General features: G+C 57.1%; 2 protein-coding genes across 5 annotated transcripts in view; one reads left to right on the forward strand and one right to left on the reverse strand.

Annotated features, from left to right (window-relative positions):
- DMAP1 (DNA methyltransferase 1 associated protein 1) overlaps nt 1-4,686 on the forward strand; it is a 29,589-nt gene extending 24,903 nt beyond the window's left edge. For all 3 annotated transcript variants that reach the window (XM_021404029.1, XM_021404030.1, XM_021404031.1), the window contains exon 10: nt 1,147-4,686. In XM_021404029.1, coding sequence (XP_021259704.1) covers nt 1,147-1,493 — 347 coding nt within the window. In that variant the 3' untranslated portion in view covers nt 1,494-4,686. The remainder of the gene's footprint in view (nt 1-1,146) is intronic.
- The window catches only part of ERI3 (ERI1 exoribonuclease family member 3), a 97,069-nt gene continuing 87,001 nt past the window's right edge, over nt 5,984-16,051 (reverse strand). The window contains exon 8 of one of the 2 annotated variants that reach the window (XM_021404033.1): nt 5,984-7,517. In XM_021404033.1, the coding sequence (XP_021259708.1) occupies nt 7,435-7,517 (83 nt within the window). In that variant the 3' untranslated portion in view covers nt 5,984-7,434. The remainder of the gene's footprint in view (nt 7,518-16,051) is intronic. The other variant, XM_021404032.1, reaches the window with a different exon arrangement.

Below are 16,051 nucleotides of genomic sequence, written 5' to 3' on the forward strand. Positions count from 1 at the left end.
AATTTACTGCTCATGGTGGCAAGTCCAAAACGCGTCTGGGACTTTTCATCCCCCCTTTATAGGTGGCATGCTGTGTGAAAATCTGGAGCATCTCTGCTGAAAGGCGAGTAAACACACAGCCCTCACTCTTGAACTCTAGTGTCTTAGCAGCAGAAAGAAGGGTTCACTTCCCGTGTGCAGTGCCCGCACGTAGCTAGAGGGGAAGCAGTGCAGCTGCTGCCCTCCATGCAGCAGGTACAGGTTGCAGGTCCTGCAGGTCCCGGCACGCGGTGCCCTTTGGTTGGACGCCTGATGGCTCCTTTTCCCCCCACTGTGTCTGGGGGAATGAAAAATACAAATCCTTATCGGTGATTTACAAAAGCTTCCTAAGCCTGCTCCCAGCCCTGACTTCATTTAACTTCTGTTAGTTTTTTGGGCCAACGGGTCTCTGGCTTGATACGTTGCTTCAGAGACTGTGCGTGGTTTCGAAAGCCTCCTGCAGCTGGTAAAAGCAGCTCAACCCGGCTGATTTCACTTTTCTGCTTTAAAACTAAAGGAGTCACTGTTGTTTTATTTTTTTTTGTTTTTCCCTTTTAGGAGCAGTCTGTAGCCCAGGGAAAAATAGGTGTATCTTCTGAATGACAATAAAGGAGAGATAGATGGAAGGAGATTAATTGCAGTATAAGTGTTTAGTGGAGTGGTGGGATTGAGGCTGAGAGTGCCAGCTGAGCTTGCTAGGGAAGCCTTGGGGAAGGATCTGAGTGCCTCTTACAGCTCACTTTCCATGAGGGTAAGGAGGGGTTTCTGTCCTCCCACTCCTGCCTCACAAAGTACACGCATTTCAAGGGCTTTCTGGAGCTCTGGCCACGTTGTGCCTTAGAGTACAGAAAAACACCTGGGCTTTGTGTGGGTGAGCACAGCGCTAGCAGGGTGGGGTCATGTGGCCAGAGAGTGGGCCATGCTGCAACGGGGCAAATAGACAGAGCTTCATTTTTTTCTTTTCCAGAACAGGTAGCTATTCCTAGCTCTGCGTGCATGTGTGTGACTGGCTGCAGCTGAATGCGTGGTGTAGGGTGGTGGTCTGCTGTTGGAACCGGACCTCTGTAGGGATCTTCAGACACAGGGTTGCAGCTCTGGGTGTTTAACGGGGTTCCTTTTTCTCCCTAGATCTCAACCCTATGCCCACTGAGGAGATTGTGCAGATGTTCAACGAGCTGCGGAGCGACCTGGTGCTGCTGTATGAGCTGAAGCAAGCCTTTGCCAACTGTGAATACGAGCTGCAGATGTTACGGCACCGCTACGAGGCCCTGGCCAAAGCTGGTAGTATCGGCCCCCTCAGCGTGGAAGGCACCCATCCAGATGGCCAGACAGGGCTCGGCATCGAGGAGGGCAAGGGAGATGCCAAGGACCAGATCATTGACGTAGTAGGAGCACCACTGACCCCCAACTCGGTGAGGAGGAAGGTTGTGGGGGCAGAACAGGGAGCACTCAGGTCTCCGACGCAGATGCCGTGACGAGCGCTGGGGATGCTGCCCTGCTCCCCCTCCAGGCGTGCGCGTCCAAGGGAGCACAGCGCGCCTGTTCCCCCAAGTCCCAGTGCTCTCTGGGCTTGTCTCCTGTGCTGGACAGTGTTCTTGGTGCTATAGGTGGGGTCAGCAGGTCTTTCTTCATCCTGCATGCAGGCAGATGGCTTGATGTGGGTGCCACCGTGGACCAAAGCAGTGAAGCTTTGGGTGACGAGAGCTTGCACCAGGGCAGCAGCAGTGATGCCAGTACAGCTGCAGGCCTGAGGCATTTTCCTCCGAGCCACGTAAGGGCTGCTCAGCAGAGGGAGGCAAGTGGGAAAAGCAGTCTTGATATGATGAGCCATGTCCTGCCCAAGTCCCCGGAGTCAAGCGGTATCCGTGCCTGGGGCAGGAGGTTTGGGAAGGAGAGAGGTATTTGAAGAGCAGAGGGGTGTTTCTATACCCCGCTTCCAGTGCTGAGAAAGAAAAGCGAGACCTCGGAATTCTAGAAGCCACTGAAGCTTCACCGTGAGCCCTGCAACAGCACCCTGTGCGTGTCCACCTGCAGGTTGTAAATCAGCAGCCCTCTCCTCCCTAACTCCACGAGGGTAGGTTGCCCAGCCCCTCACCCTCAGCCCTGAGGCGGTGTTGTGCCTGGGGGTCAGGCAAGGCTGCTTTCCCCTCTGTGCAGTCCCCTGGAACAGCTGAGCTGAACTGTCTGATAAAAAGCTGCCCGTCTCCACACAGTGGCATCCCTGACGCCTCAGATATACTGCCCCTGGTAGCGTCACAGACCTTTACTTTCTAAAATGTATGATGTATTATTTCGGGATATTCAGAACACCTTATCTGTCAGCAGCAGAGGTGACGCATTAATCTGGACTTGAGTAATGTCCTATTCAGTTGTGACAACATAAGGAAGCGTTCCACCGAGACAGGTTCATGTTTGCAAAGAAGTCTTCTGAATCTTTTTTTCACTGCATTCAGTCTCACCCTTCGATGCGGTCCAGAGTATCCCAGTTTGCCAACGCTTGGGGCTGCTTCACATCTCACCGTCTTCCCTCGAGCCCACTTGATGGGAAGGTGGTGGTGGTGGTGGTGGTGGCTGTGGCTGCAGGAGAGGGAGCCCAAGCGTGTTCCTGACCACGTTCTTCCTCAGCACCACCTCTTGGAGTGGGAAACAAAGAGGTGGGCCCGGGCAGCGCAGAGAGGGTTAAACTGACCTCGTCTCTGACATATTTGAAAGAAATATAATCAAGTTAATTCACTGCAAGGCAAATTCAGTACCTAAAGGGCCTCCATGTTAAATACAGCACTGACCTTTACCGGCTGATTACACAAAGACGACACAATTAGATTAGTCCAAGACAAAAGGTCAAGCACATTCACACTGTGACCATTTTATGCTACCTTTTGAGGGGGGAAAAAATTACCTCCCAGCTGGAGGGGTATCTGGATGAGGAGGGGAACGGGACTGCTGTGCCACGTTCTGCCTGGCCCAGGTATGCTTGGGGTGTCGGGCAGGGCCGAGCACCATGCTGCCCTGTACCTTCCTTGCAGTTCTGGGTGCTCAGGCAGTGTGGGGGACCAGCAGCCCCTGGCCCACAACCTGCTGTGAGCTGGCAGGTTGCATGCAGGTGTCTCCCGCTTCAGTGCTGGCTTAGCCATACCAGCAGTGCAAGCAGACAGCTGTTTGCTGAGCAGGTGTTGTGCTGGGGCATTCCCAGCCTTCCTGCTCAGCAGCCTGACGCTGCCTCCCTCCTGCAGCCCTGGCCCTGGGTGCTTGTGGTGACGCCCTGCCCCGCGCTGGGGCTGCTGCAGCGGTTTGGCTGTGCCAGCCTTGCACTGCGAGCTCCAGCCCTTGCTTTGCCACTGAGCTGCCTCAGGGGAGTCGCTTAATCTCCCTGCTTCAAATTCCTCTGAGTTAGTGAACCCCTTTGTGCTGCCTAGTGTTGCCCGTCCGTGGCACTCCACGTGTTGGATTAAGCATGGATTAGTTCAGTTCCGAGCCAGCTGCTCCCCTGAAGCCAGTTTTGGTTCCCCAGAGAGAAGTATCTTGCTCCAGATGTTGGAGGCAGCGAGTGGCAAAGCCAGGAACGGGACCGTGAGCCCATACCCTGCCCCACAAGCCTGGATTCCTTTCCAGGTGTTGGCAGGGCCGGGTGAAGGCACAGCAGGTCCGGAGCTCCTGGCAGTTAGCAGCAGCCCCATCCCTCCCTCGTGGCAGCGCTGCCGGCGCTTCGTCCCTGCTGGTAGCGGTGTCCTGGTGGCTGGGGCCGGCGGGAAGCCCGGCATCGTGCTGCCCTGGCCACCTCATCCCTTCTCCTGCAGCTGCCTTCCCCCCTCCCAGGGGCTGCGGTGCCGGCGCTGACCATTAAAGCCGTGCCGGGATCCCCCCGGTGCTGACCCTGGTAGGGACTGTGCTCGGGGCCTTCGGGAGGTGAAAGGTGAGCCCAACTCGGAACAAATTAGTTCCAAGCAGAAGTTCAGCCAGTTACTCCAGATTGGATCCTTTGATTTCCGCAACTCAGACTCCACTCAGTGATCTGTAATGAGTGACTCTCAGAAATCCTCACATTGCAGCACTTTGTTCCCGAGCTCACAAGTCAGCCCATTAATGGGTAAAGGAAAAGACCTTGAGTCTAAGAAGTCTCGGGTTCAGAGTCAGAATTATTTGACTTTTAAGCTTCCTTTATCTGAACTCCTGCTGACTTCTTGTTTTCTGAGCCTGTTTGAAAGCTAGAAGTTACATTGTTAAGATCAAACATTCTCTCTTTCCAGATGGAGTTACAATATCTGTCTTTTATATATATATATATTTTAATATATATATATAGTGTATATATACCAGGGTGTATATATATTCCACTCTTTTTTTTTTTGTTGTTTAATCGCTCTTTCCATTAAAAGAAACTAGACTTGTAGGCTCTTGTAAATTATAATGTAAAACATTTTTTTTAACCAGACAGTTCCCAATTTTGCCCAAGGCGACTGGAATAGCTGCGCCACAGAAGGCAATAGGAAGGTGATTAATATGAATTTGTGACATATTTGAAAGATGGGTCTTTTGCCATATAAAGATTATCAAACACATGTGCTCTTCCCCATTAATTCCGCAGCCCTCTCAGGAAAGCCACAAAGCCCGGCTCCTTTGTTTCCAGGGTGGGTTTTTGTTTTTAAATCTACCTTTTGGTCCCCTTGATTACGGCGTATTTGATTTTTACGGGGCATCTGTTCCCGCTGCCGCGTGGGTTCTCTGGCCCTTTTATTTCCCCGTTAAGCCGATCCCATGAAGGCAGCCGTGCCAGGGGCTCTGACCAAACCCGTGCGTGCGTTGTGTTTAACTTGTAGCCGTGCAAATTCCATCCTGTGTTTGCCGTCTGCCCGGCACGCAGCGGGAACGGGGCCGCGGGGCCTCCCACCTCGCGCTGCTCAGAGCACGGGGACCTGCAGGGGGAGGGCTGGGACGCCTGGCACGTCCCGGGGCGCTCAGTGGCGGGCCCAGCCTCTGCCTGCCAGTAGGGATGGGCTGGTTAACCTGGGGTCCCATCCCGGTGTGGTGCGGATGGTCCCCTCTTACATTGCGTGCCTGGATTCGGCCCTAAAACTTTCTCCACTGTAAGCGAGGCTGGCTGAGAAGCCGGCTGCCTCGGTCGCCTCGTGTTTTACAGCATCCTGGAGGGGCTGCAGCATCGCTGGCACCAGTGATGACGGCTGGGGCGGGTGGCCCCGGCCGTGTGCCCTCTCTGTGCGGTGCCTGGTGCCCACCCCCTCGCCCCCTCTGTGCTGCCTTTCAAGTGTAACTGGCCATCGATCCGCCGTGACAACGTCCTCTGAGTCACATTCTCGCCTGCAGGAGTAAAGGGCAAAGGCCAAGTTCTTAGTTTTCATAGAAAACTAATTAGACGACTCCATCGAAAATAGCTCAATAAAGCTGATCGGGGGCTGCACAGAGGGAGCCATTAAAGCCCCCGTGACCTTTGCTTGGGCTGGGGCTGCCCCTTCCCTCCTGGAGCTGCCCGCTTCGTTCCAGCTGCTCGGCAGCTCCCAGCGGGGCCCAGGATGCAGTGCTGTCCCCAGCGCTGCCGGGTGCCCTGCCAGCGCCACGGCTCTGTCACGGTGCTGCACAGCCGGTGGCTCGGTGCAGTGCGCTCGCGATGGCCCTCACTGATGCCCAGGGCTCGGGCTGCTGCATGCTGGGCCGCAGGGCAGGGAGAGGTGACAGATGCCGGTGGTAGCATGGTGGCATCACCCTGCTCCAGGCACTGCTGGGGCGCAGCCCAGCTGCGATGGGATGGTGGCATCCTTGGGACCGATCTGGTGAGTGGGGCAGTGCTCCCTTCCACAGCTTTTGCACGTGGCACCCACGAAGGGTGAGCCGCGGTGCTGTACCCTCGGGGAGGGCAGTGGCCGTCCTGCTGCCACGTCCCGCCCAGCACACCCCCTCTCAGCCCCCTCCGCCCCGCACACACTCGCACATGCATGGGCACAGCCTGGGCTCCTTTACCCCCAAACTTTATTCATGTGGCACATTTACAGCAAGGATTGGAATAACTAGACAATGAAAATGCTGGGTTTGCATTATCGGTTGGTTTAACTGGAACACCACACACCATGCAGTCATGTACCGCCAAGTTCAGTGCCTGTATTGCCCTTCTGGCTGCCGTCACCGGCTTCGCTCCAGGCCATGCACGCACGGGCCCGGGGCTGCAGCCTCCCTGCAGGTCAGCACCCGGATGAGGGCTCCATTCAGCAGGGCCCCGGGGCTGGGTGACACTGGGTGACACTGGGGGATGCACGCCCTCAGCCCGCCCCATGGCCGCCCCCGACTGCGAACCCACCCAGCCAGAGGGGATGCGCTCGGCAACTCTCTCAGGCAACAAGCCAGCTGCTGCTGAGCATCCGCGGGGGCCCGCGAGGGGCACGGGGCGTGCGGGGACCGCGGGCACGCGGGGGCTGAGCCTCAGCATGGGAACCGGGGGAGCGGGAGGGGAGCGGGCCGGGGGACCTGGGCCGATTTGCAGATCCCCTGCTCCAGGTACCTGTGGGTCGGGGGCCAGCACGCGCTGGCACGTCCACCGCCGGCAATGGACGCGGTGCTGCGGCACACCTGGCCCCGGCAGAGATGGGACGGGTCGGTGGTGCTGGGGCAGGGCTGGGCATCCCACCCATCCCCGAGAGGCACGAGCAGACAGGACGGGGACGGGACGGGACGGGGGCTCTGCGCGCTCTCACCTCCCTCCTGCTGCCCGCCTACCCGCCCGCCGGGCCCCTGCCCCACTGAAGGGAGCCCTCCGGGGCCCTGCAGCCCGCACCAGGGCTGCCAGGGGCTCTGCAGCGGAGAATACAGGCACTTCACCTTGAACATAAAGAGACGGATTGCGTTTGTCACATACAGGAGTCAGAGAGGGGTTAGTGTCGATTCAAAAAGAGGGGAAAAAGGCGCTCGGGGAGAGGCCGGGGCTGGCGGGGAGGGCGGGGGCCGTCTCGACACTGCTGAGTCTCTATGAGCGCGGTGCGGGCACGCGCTGCAGCAGCCGTCAAGGCCTGAAAACATAAAACCAGCGAAAAGAAAGAAGGGAAGGCGGGGACGGCCCATGCCGGGGACGCGGTGGCTACGGGGCGGGAGAGGGAGGACGGGGTGGGGTGCGGAGGGAGGGACGGAAATCGGGAGCCAAAGAAAAGAACAAACTACGAGTCTAAAATGTGGTGCAAGCGCCCTACGCGGCTGTCCGCTAGCATGGCATAATGTCCGGAGCAGCCCAGAGAGGGAGTCACATCAGGTCTACACAGATTTGCCTTCCCATATATACAACCTCTACTGGAGTAACAGCTGAATTGAGATTTGTGTCGGTTCCTCTGGCCTCGGTTGCCGTTTGAATGCTAGAGCCCGTCCTCCCCGCCTCGCCGGCGCCGGGCGCATGCAGCCCTGCCTGGCCTGCCCTGGGGATCAAAAGGGTTTGGAGGTCTGCTTGAAGATGAAGCCTCTATGGGCCAGTGTCTTCATGATGTTGGCGATGTTCTTACAGTCATCTGCGGAGAGAGCACAGAGGCACCGGGTTAGAGTCGGCCTGGCGTAGCGACGTCGCCCAGGCTGCGTCCCCGCGCTGGGCTCCAGCTCCCAGCCAGCGCCCTGCGAGCCCAGCACCGACACTGCCCCGTGACCGCACCGGGAAAGGGGCTGCCCCGCTCGGAGCTGTTCCCTTCACGGCCGCAGGCTGCCCCGGTGCCGGTGCCACGCCGCCGCGGTGTCGGGGGACGGCCGGAGCGCGGGGAGGGGGCAGGCGCCGCCGTTATTTACCTGGGACTAAACGCAGGCACCGTTTGCTAAAATAGAAGCCGGGCTTAAATTGATTCCTGGTGTCTATATTTCATGTTGAAAATTGGCTTGTAAATCCATGTTTTGATCTATGAGGGCCGTCTCCTTAAGAAAAAGCAAGAGTAAATGTGTAATTTCTCCCTTGACAGCACACGGCACAGAGGCGATCCTTCTTCCCGCTCCCCTCCGTTTCGGGACAGCTCCACTCGTTCCGATTACCACTCTTTCTTCCTCGCCCCACGCCTTGATGTCTCCATTTCATTACCGCGCGCCCATTTATCAAGCTGTTACCGTAAGGGTGACTTTGCCCACTTGCGTGTGGCAGCGGGGCCCGGCCGGCGCGGGGAGCGGTGCCCGGGGAGGGGGCGCGGGCTGGGCCCCCCTCTCCCCGCCGCCGCCGGATGGATGTTGTGGCGGAGGGAAGGCTGCATCATTACTGATGTGTAAATGATAAAGAAGCCTCCACATCCATCTCCCAACTGTAAATCCAGGGAGTGCTTTATAATCAAGCTACAGCGATAATAATGTGAAATTAGGTCTCTCTATCAACGGGAGGAGGCCTTTTAATCACGGCTTAAAGGGTGCAAACGCTGTTTATCATAATTGAACTGTATCCGGGCTAATTGTGGCCATATTTCACTGTCTAGGAGACAGCAGGCTGCCTGCTGACAGTGCCGTGTGCCGCATTGAGGCCCCGCGTGGCCGGGCCGTGCCGCTGCCAAGTGCCGCCAGCGGGACCGGTGTCACCGTGCCACCTCGCTGCCGGGTGCTGGTGGCAGGACCGCTGTCACCTGGCGTGGCCAAGGGCTGGGGGCACCTCTGTCCCGTGGCCCTGGAGCTGGCATCCCAGCCCATCGGTGGAAGAGGCGGTGTCCCCATTAGCCGCACGTGTCCCTGTCGCAGCCACCGGGCATCCTTGGGATGCGGGGCACTGCTTGGGGGACATCACCATCCCACAGCCCAGGGACAAGGTTTGCTCTCAGCATCCCCTCTGCTGCGCCCCCGTGTCCCCCGTCCCCCTGCCCCGTGCCCGATGGGACAGCACGGGGACACGGCGGCTCTCTCCCCCTGCGGGCACCCAGTGGGGGTGGCGGCCCCAAAGGCAGGCGTGGCCCCCAACGCCGTGAGTCATTTTGGGAGCCTCAATCCAAATCAGCGTGAAAGGTAAACACGCTTATTATAATTATCCATGTACAAAAAAAATCAACAACAGCAGAACAACTTTCTAATATGCAATTACAGCCATCTATTGATTTTACAATGTAATCCGCTCCGATTGATTTAATAACACAATTATAGGCTGGCTCTCGGGATATTAGAGTGGGAGATTTTCATAAACTCCAAAGCAAAAAACTAAGCGGCTTTTAAAACAACACAGTCAGATGGCTGTTTGGGGAATTATTAGCAATATGAAATCCTCTAAATCTGGCCGTCGTTACCTTGTGGAAGGAATTTCTATTACAAAAATGGCAATTGACAACCTAAAAGAGCGCGGACGGGATTGCTTTGCTGCTCTTTCAGTGCTTAATCCATCGCAAAGGTGACCACAGGGCTGGGGCCGGGACTGGGGATAGGGGCAGCCCCGTTCCCTGGCTGCCCCCTTGGGGGGCACACGGCCACAACAGGACCCAGAGCCCCCGCAGTGCCCGCACAGCACCGCTCGCCCCGTGCCCCACTGGTGTGACCACACACGGGGCCCCAGAGCCCGCACGTCCCCATGCCCACCGCCCCGTCCACGGCACTGGGACACCCACCCATGTCCCCATGCCCACCGCCCCGTCCACGGCCACCTCCACGGCACTGGGGTGCCCCCCACGTCCCCATGCCCAGCGCTGGGAAGGCAGCCCCGCACTGCTGTCCCTGCTCTGCGCAGCCGCCCGCGCCCCGGCTCCCTCCATGTATTCCCGACTTTATGGGCACATTTTTCTTGTCAAGCTGACAGGGTTGCTAAGTGGATTTCTCCCTGATATGCGGACGGATTATCACATTACTCCAATGTCCTACACAAACATATTACTTTATATTCAATAGCCCTAATGAATATAAACTGCTTTTTCTTTTTGGGGGGCGGGGGGTAATCTATAGATTTTTAATGAGGGCACTATTAACTCCCTCCTCTTTAAAACAGACTTAGGTGCAGCCTCTGAGTAGAAAATCAATGGTGTTATTGTAGGAATATTGTATATTGATATTGTAATAATAAGATGCAATTGATTTAGGGGTGTTGCGCGCCGTGTAGGAAGGGGTCAGCCCGGGGTTACCCGGCAAACGGAGCGCGGCTGCGCCGCGCCGTCCCTTACCATCCTGCTGTCACCCACCGTGGGCACGGGATGGCTGAGGCCAAGCTTGCCCCGACGGCTCCGCACCATCCCCATCCCCTTGTCCTGGTTGGGATTGACACTGCTCAGCACCGCGAGGTACTGGGGACCACTGGGGCCCCCCTCCACGTGCCCATCGGGAGCGAGCCCCGCGCACCCGTGCTGCGGCTGGAAGACGGATCGCCCCCCGGCCCGAGCTGAGCAGGTCCATATTTAAGCTGTCCCCATGCTTTATGGTCTGTACGAGAACTGATGCTCAGGCGACCGGGGGCCATTTGTCAATGTTCTAATGGCAGATTACTGTTAATGAATAATATCGCCGCTTCCCTTTGTACAACAGCTCCCTGCAAAGCGGCAACAGGGACGCGCGGCCACCGCCTCCCCCCTGCCGACCCCTGGTGACAGCCCGTGGCCCCGTGACCCGCGGCAGCCACACGGTCCCCGTGCCCCTAGAGGGACCAGACAGCCCCCGGCCACCAGCTCTGGGACCAGCGGGCCCGGGTCCCACCTCGGGGTGACCTTGGGAAGCGTCACAGCGCGGCGCTGGGTGAGGGCAGGGTGCGTGGGGACAGACGGCCGCAGCGGTGGCAAGGACACGTCGGGGACAGTACCCAGCGAACGGCCCCATCGCCCCGCACGGTGCGGGGGTCGGCGCGCCCCAGCCGCCGGCAGGTGTGTTATGCGGAGCTGACAGCGACGCGCAGAATATTAAGAATAACTTACCTCATTATCTGCAATTACGTTACTGCCACACACCTCATTTCTCCACGAAGAAAAGGAAATTAGCTTTATATTGACTTCATCCCAGTGCCTCCCCTGGCTGCCCCGCCGGAGAGCCGCTCGGGATGTGGAGACAGTTGGCGCCTCGCTCCATCCAGCCCCTACCTGTTGCCATCCCTGTGCCCAGGGACGGGATGCCCTTCCCTGTCCCAAATCCCACCCCATGGGCATGGTACAGCCGCCGGGTCCCGCGCCTCCCACGCCCCGATGTGGCACAGGGGACGGGCAGGGGACGGGGACACCCCAGCGCTGACGTGGCCGCAGGCCTCCAGCTGCCCCGCGTCCCCATGGATGTCCCCAGGCAAACCGAGCGAGCGGCCCCGGGAGGGCTGAGCGATAGAGGGAAAAAGCCAATTTCATCTTTATTAGGAGGAGATTTCTCTTTTAGTAATAAGCACACTTCAAATAATTAGCGTGTTTTACGTAATAATGAAATTATGGAAATGCAGGCCACTTATTCAAACAAGTCGCCATTACCATATTTTTAAATATTAGACTTAATTAGAGTTTATCACTTCAGAGAAGTACGAGGAGTGCAGATTTTTTTTCCTTTACGAAAAAAATCCTCATAAAGTGTTTATTAAGAGCGGCTAAGAAGGGGATAATGATCTGTTTGGAAATTAAGGCAATCAAACATTTAATGCTCTGCACTCCTGTAGGCAAAAGCATTCAAATGAGTCAATTATACATCCATTATCCAGGCACGATTAAACAAGGCAGGACGGGGAATTTGTCCTCCCCATCACGCGATTGTCGCGAGGACTTATGTCCACTTAAAGGCAGCTAATAAAACACCCAACTTGGGGGAGGAGAGCAGGGAAGGAGCGGGGAAAGGGATGGGGTGGGAAGAACGGGGACGAGGGAGCGGGTCAGCGGGACCGCCGAGGGGAGAGGTGGGAGATCCGTAATGATGCGGCGCTGTCTGCATCTCAGCCCGCCATAAATCAAAGTAATTAAGTTAACATGAAAATCAACTTCACCATCCCGTTAAATTACGGCATTTGCATATTAGGACTCAAATGAAGTAGGCGTTGGCGAGGGGGAAGGGGGGGGGGGGGAAGGTCCGCGCTCCAAAAAGGGGCCCATTTATTACGGTGAATAACTAATTCCAGAATTTATAGCGCTGGATTTTTGTTCCCGTGCCATTTATATTACAGAAGGAAATTAAGGGGCGGGCAGGAGGCTGGCTGGACATCTTTCTGCGTTATTGCTTGTCTGCCATTTGCAAATCATTATTAATTGTGGCCCGTGTCGCTGGTGCAGCAGGGCAGGGTGCCTGGACAGCCGGAGCAGACACACATATCTCTTCATCAGGACCCCAGCCGCTAGCCCTGGAGAGCCAATTACCCCTCCCTGATTGGTATCAGATAAGGAGGGAATTTTTACAAATTAGGGAATAAATAGAATTTCCACACGTGGAGCAGGGAGGGCTTGAGAGGCAGTAATGAAAAACGATACATCACCATCAGCCAGACAACCCTATTCATACGCCGATGCATTACGCTCACTACTCATAATCCCGCCGGGTGACAGACAGCCCGCCGAGCCGCCGTCCAGCCGGGACCCGGGGCAGCGCCGCCGGGACGGGGCCCCAAACCGGCCCCCATAGCCCCGCGCTGCCGGCACCGTGCCCCGGCCACCGTAGACTCGTTAAGGCTGGAAGAGCAATCATGTCACCCAGTCCAACCGCCGACCCGCGCCCGCCAACCACGTCCCAGCGGGATGCTGTCGGGGGACCCGGAGCCGATGGCGCGGGGACACGGTGCAGCCAGCGCGGCACATGGGGTGCCCAGCCCGTGCCACGTCCCCGGCCCGGAGCTGAGCGCCGCGGGCGGGTAATTAGCTCTCCCTTATGACAAGCACGTCACCAAACAAAATGCTCGGCGGGAGATCAATCTCTCCTGTAAGTCACGCAGCCTTTAATTTATTCAGCATACAATGTCGCTCCACCGCTGCCTTCCTGTAATTTATACCGTACACTGTCGTGTATTATTTAACTCGTCCGAGTGTTTTACAGCTCGCCTGAAAGTCGCGGTGCAAAAAAAAGTCACGGCCGGGGCACCGGGCAGGCGCAGCAGGATGCAGCCCGTCCCCTTGCTCCGGGATGGGACGGGGACAGGTGCCAACTTCCTGCACGAGTTCACAGCTCCGGGGCTGCGGGTGAGAATGGGAAGAGGAGGCTGGCGCTGAGAGCAGCCCAGTGAGACGCTGCTGCTCTCCAGGAGCCCTCAGCCCCAGCTGCACCGGAGCCAGCGGAAATCCCGGGCACAGGTGGCAGCCAGGGCACGGCTGTGGCCATCCCCAGGAGATGTCCCCATGCCCTCCCCTCTGCGCGGGGACAGTTCACCCAGAGCTCGTCTTTGGCCGTGCAGCCGAATGGAAACAGTCGATGATATAGAGCTGGATATTCTCCGTGGGGAAGGTTAAAACCTCTGTTCGGTGTAAAGTTGCCATATCTAAGCACTTATGATCATGATATTTATGGCCGGTTCATTCCAGGCTGTTAAAGGCAGCAGTAGTTATCCGCAGATAAAGGGAATCGGGCTCCCCTGGTGCCTTCTCTCCACGCACTGAAGGCAGCCAGGTGTCCGTGGGCACTGCGCCTCTATGGGGACACGGGTGGCACGTACCCCCCTGCCACCCCCCGCCCCCCGCTGCGGTGCCGATGTCCCTGCTGGGATTGGGACCCTAATTAGGGCGAGATTTCAAGGGAGAAATGAGCGGGTTTGTGAAGGCGCGTTCCTGCCTGTGAGTGACACGAGATGTCAGAGAAAGGAAATAAAAGGCGAGGATGCAATCCCAGCGCCGCCGAGACTGCGCGGCGAGTCCTAATGGAAAGTTCTGCTGCTCTTTAAAGCTCGGTCAGATGGCCTAGTTATTGCTTTAAAAGGGCCAGAATCAAACCGCCGCGCCGCACTCCAATCCTTCAAATAAAGCGAGCCGTGCTTCTGCGGGTCCGGCGAGCGGAGCCGTGCGATTACACAGAGAAGGGCAGGTCTCTTTATCTTGGAGGGAGACCTACCTATTTTTAAACATTAGCTCCAAATCACCAGCTCACCTCTTTGTCTCTCGCAAACCCTCTCTCGCCTTCTGGAGGAGAGATCAAACGCCAGCCCCGCTGCCATTGTTTCTCTCCCAGCGAGATGGATGCGGGACTGTAATCTTCCCACAAAGCCGTGCGCTTCAAAAGCATCAAAAGTGCTTATTAAAAGTCCTAGGAAACTAATTTAATAACATCCCAAAGGGCTGGAAACGCAGCGCTGGCAGCTCCCAGCACAGCCTGGCCCGCCGTGCCATGGGGCTGGACACCTGACCCGTGCTCCCGCATGGGTCCCACGGAGCGGGGCAGGGGATGGAGAGGAAGGCTCCAGCCTCCCGCTCACCCTGCCCATTAGCGGGGCTGTTTTACTCCGGATCATTAAATATGTATATCTTATTACACGCCTTGTTACAGTATTGAGCTCTATTGACTGATAATAAATTCCAAGCATCATCCCGGTCATAAATTTATCTGGAGATGATGAAGACTCAATAATCTAGTCATGCAGATAATATGATAGGGCCTTAAAAAAGATCATTACATTATATGTCAAAATTAAAAGTGAAATACACTTTATTAACAGTGTTTCCACACTCGGGGCCATTACTTGTTATATCCCCTCCCGCCCTCCCAGCACCAACCCGCCATGTCTTGGGCGAAGCATGGAAAGCCAACGCAGCTCTGCGCTGGGCAGGTGCCACCAACAGCCATGTGTGTGGGGTCACCGGACGTGACGCGCTTGGGTCACCCTCTGGGGACCCGCAGGCGTCCCCAGGCCACCATCGTGGCCAGTGGCTCCCGCCCCTTGGCTCCCGCTCCCGTCCCTTGGCTTCACGTGGAGGTCAGAGCCATTGGCACCACTCCATAGCCCCGTTCCACGGCACGCGGCCGCGTGGCTCCCGGCGCAGCCTTCCCCCCAAGCCCTTGGCCCCCTCCCCAGCCCAACAAGGGGACGAGCGGCAGGGGCACGCGGATCGATGCCGCGACACAGATCAGCTGCCGGGAAAACCAATCGCAGATCAGATTGAAAGCGACTTCTCCGTGTATCTCCCCGGCTCCCGCTACAATAGATTGGCTGGAGAAATCCGATGGAGAGAGGAGACAAAGGGGGAGGAGATGGGGAGAGGAGGAAAGGGCTGATAATGCTCCCTGCCACGGCCGCTCTAATCTGCGACAGCCCGAGGATTTGCTGAAAACCATTATCACATTTCTCTCCCTTCTCTTGTCCCTGATAAAGCCCCGGCTAATCTGTTTGTTGCAGGTATTGAGCAAACGCATTTAGCGAAACAAGGGGTGTGCGCGCGCTCGGTGCGTGCCTATAAAACATTTCCCCCGTGTCTCTGGCAGCAGTGGGGAGCAGGGGGGGCTGCTTCGGGGGCCTCTATGGGCAGCTGAACCGGGTGCTGGCCACGGGCAGCTGGTGCCCTTTGCAGTTTTGGGGAGCTCTCTCCTTCGGGAGCGTCCCATCACCAGCATCATTCTGACCCCATGCAAAGCCCCGGGACATGGGACAGAGGACAGCTCTGGGCACCCCATTTCCACCCAAGCCCTTCCCTGGGGATGGAGGTAACGCACTGAGAGCCCCGGCCAGGGGCTCCCGCCTGTTACAAACAGTTCTCGTGGAACATTAATTACAGTAATTTAGCCGTGGAACACTAACTGCAGCCAGTGCAATAGCATTCAGTACATTAGAGGCTATAACCCACTCCTTAAAAAAGACATTTGGCTACTGACAGCTGATACAATGAGTTGTGAAGCATAACCGAAGGGGGGAAAAAAAGCAAGCTGGGAGCAACCCGTGTGGCAGTGCGGGTGGGATGGGGCAGCACCCATCATGGCACCCATCACTCGGGTGGTGGGGAGAAGGGCAGCGCTCAGTGCCCGCAGTGCCCTGGGTGCCCCCGGAGGAGCCCAGTGCCGTCCCCAAGCCCGGCGGGCAGCAGCACGGGGCCGCGTCTCGGCATGGTGTCAAACAGAAGGACATTTCCTTCTATCTCTCAGTCACCGCCCCGGGGCACAATCCACCTCCATTCAATCTTTACTCCACTACACATGTTTCCTTTCCAGCCTCGGATTATTTTTTATCATCAAATTACCGCGGCGATAAGAT

This window comes from Numida meleagris, chromosome 7 (assembly GCF_002078875.1).
Source record: "Numida meleagris isolate 19003 breed g44 Domestic line chromosome 7, NumMel1.0, whole genome shotgun sequence".
NCBI classification, from domain to species: domain Eukaryota; kingdom Metazoa; phylum Chordata; class Aves; order Galliformes; family Numididae; genus Numida; species Numida meleagris.